At 35.6% G+C, this 2,048-nt stretch overlaps 1 protein-coding gene across 1 annotated transcript; it reads left to right on the top strand.

Annotated features, from left to right (window-relative positions):
- The first annotated feature begins 376 nt into the window (after positions 1 to 376).
- Positions 377 to 1,458, top strand: LOC114195476 (WUSCHEL-related homeobox 5-like). The gene is made up of 2 exons (XM_028085962.2): positions 377 to 777; positions 873 to 1,458. Exons 1-2 carry the CDS (start codon positions 429 to 431, stop codon positions 1,076 to 1,078), a joined length of 555 nt encoding a protein of 184 aa, XP_027941763.2. The 5' UTR covers positions 377 to 428; the 3' UTR covers positions 1,079 to 1,458.
- The last annotated feature ends 590 nt before the right edge of the window (positions 1,459 to 2,048 follow it).

The following is a 2,048-nucleotide window of genomic DNA, read 5'->3' as shown; positions in this document are numbered from 1 at the left end:
TGTTATTTTTCAGTGGAGACACAGCAAATATAAAAGCCATGGTAAAATATAACAGTTATATATGCCCTATTTTATAGGTGTATAACTGTTCATTTCTCAAAATAATAACAATTATGCAGTGTTTTCATGAAAAGAAACACAAAAAAATACTGATGGAATGATGGAACATGACCTTTTGTTTTGTCCCATAAAAAATGTCGATGTAATGGTCCCCTAAATTCAAAGAAGACAGAATGTTGATTGTAAGATCTGTGATCCCCACAAAGCAATGCAACAAAAAATAAAAGGACAAAGATTTGGACATTAGACTAATGAGTTAGGGTTTTTATATATATATATATGCACACGGATTGGGATCTTTATGGTTCAGATAATCTGAGAAGTGATAAAGTTGAGTTCAGAAGCAGAGAGAGAGAGAGAAGCAAAAGATGGACGAGGGCATGTCAGGCTTTTGCATCAGATCAGGGAGTGTTCGTGGAAAAAGTGGGAGCACTACTTCTTCTGCCACTGGCACCAAGTGTGGGCGTTGGAATCCCACAACAGAACAAGTTAAACTTCTGACCGAACTCTTCAGGTCAGGGCTCCGAACCCCAAGCACCGACCAGATTCAAAAGATCTCCACTCAGCTCAGCTTTTATGGTAAGATAGAGAGCAAGAATGTCTTCTATTGGTTTCAGAACCATAAGGCCAGGGAGAGACAGAAGCGCCGCAAGGTTTCCTTTGACGACAACGATGTCGTCATTCGTAGACAAAACTCCTTCAACACTTCCTCACAAAGTAACTATGTTTCATCTGTTTCCATAGGTTTACGTGTTTTTTAAGTGTTCATGGAAAAGTTTATGTGTTATTGAGACTCTTCCTTATTGTTTTAGGTCTTGCTGACATGCATCGAGTTTCAGAGCCAGATAGGGTGGTTGAGACGCTTCAACTCTTTCCCATAAACTCCTTCGGTGAGTCTGAACCAGAGACTCTGCGGTTACATGCAAATGAATGTAGGGATAATAGTACAGTGTTTTCATACACGATGGATGAACAGATAGAGCACCCACCATTGGACCTGCGCTTGAGCTTTCTGTAAAATGGTTTCGATCTTTTGTGTGGTGGTGGTGGAAGGCAAGAAGATTTTTGAATAAATTCATTGTTGTTAGTTGGTAAAATTAGGTTTAGCATAAAGGAAAGATTTAGGGGTGTATCATGGAGTGTTAAGAGATTAACATTTACCTAGTGATGGCCACATTAAAATATTGTAAATGCCTAGACATTCTCCTCATGCTCCTTAATTTTGGTTTTATCTCACTGATTACACTTTGTTGGATGGCTTGGGATTCTAATTTCTATCCTCATGAGATGTCTCACCTTGGAATTCATAACGGATAACATTAGTACTTTACTGTTCTACGAGTTACAAATGGGTCGTAGTCATACCTCGGGTCTCATTCCATTTTGAATATCATGAACCGCGCATGTGATATAAAGTCTCAACTTTTCACCTTGATCAACAGAATCCAAAATCTCAGTTGCTAAACAAGAAGAGACAACGTTGAAGGATCATAATAAATGAAACAACAATAAAGTACAATTTAATAAGTACCGCTTCCTATCAAACAAAATTCAAGTGCCAAAAATTTTTACGATCACGACGTCAATGCCAAAAATCTTGTTCCTTTAAACTCAATGTATGTCCCACTCTTTTTTCCTTTTAAAACTTGGTTTTCGGATAGTATTTTTCAAAACAAAAATTCAAATATTCTACATTTCCAAAGAATTGATGGTGCAAAATTACTTCCAAAATATAATTTTCAGAGTGTTTTAAATTTTGAATATTCTAGAATGTACTTTACAAAAAAATAAAAATAAAAATATAATATATATATATATATATATATATATATATATATATATATATATATATATATATATATATAATTGAAAAGTCGAAATAAAAATCGCCGTGATGATTCGTGAGGAGGCCCAGTGTTTATTATTGAAGGCTTTCTTAAAAGCCCCATGGCAACCATGGCAAGAAGCCCGTTACAATTATGATTGTA

This window comes from Vigna unguiculata, chromosome 8 (genome assembly GCF_037176805.1).
Source record: "Vigna unguiculata cultivar grain cowpea cultivar isolate G323 ecotype 2 chromosome 8, ASM3717680v1, whole genome shotgun sequence".
In the NCBI taxonomy this organism is placed as follows: Eukaryota; Viridiplantae; Streptophyta; class Magnoliopsida; order Fabales; family Fabaceae; genus Vigna; species Vigna unguiculata.
The sequence above is the reverse complement of the archived record's forward strand: the minus strand, read 5'-3'. Positions and strand labels throughout refer to the sequence as shown.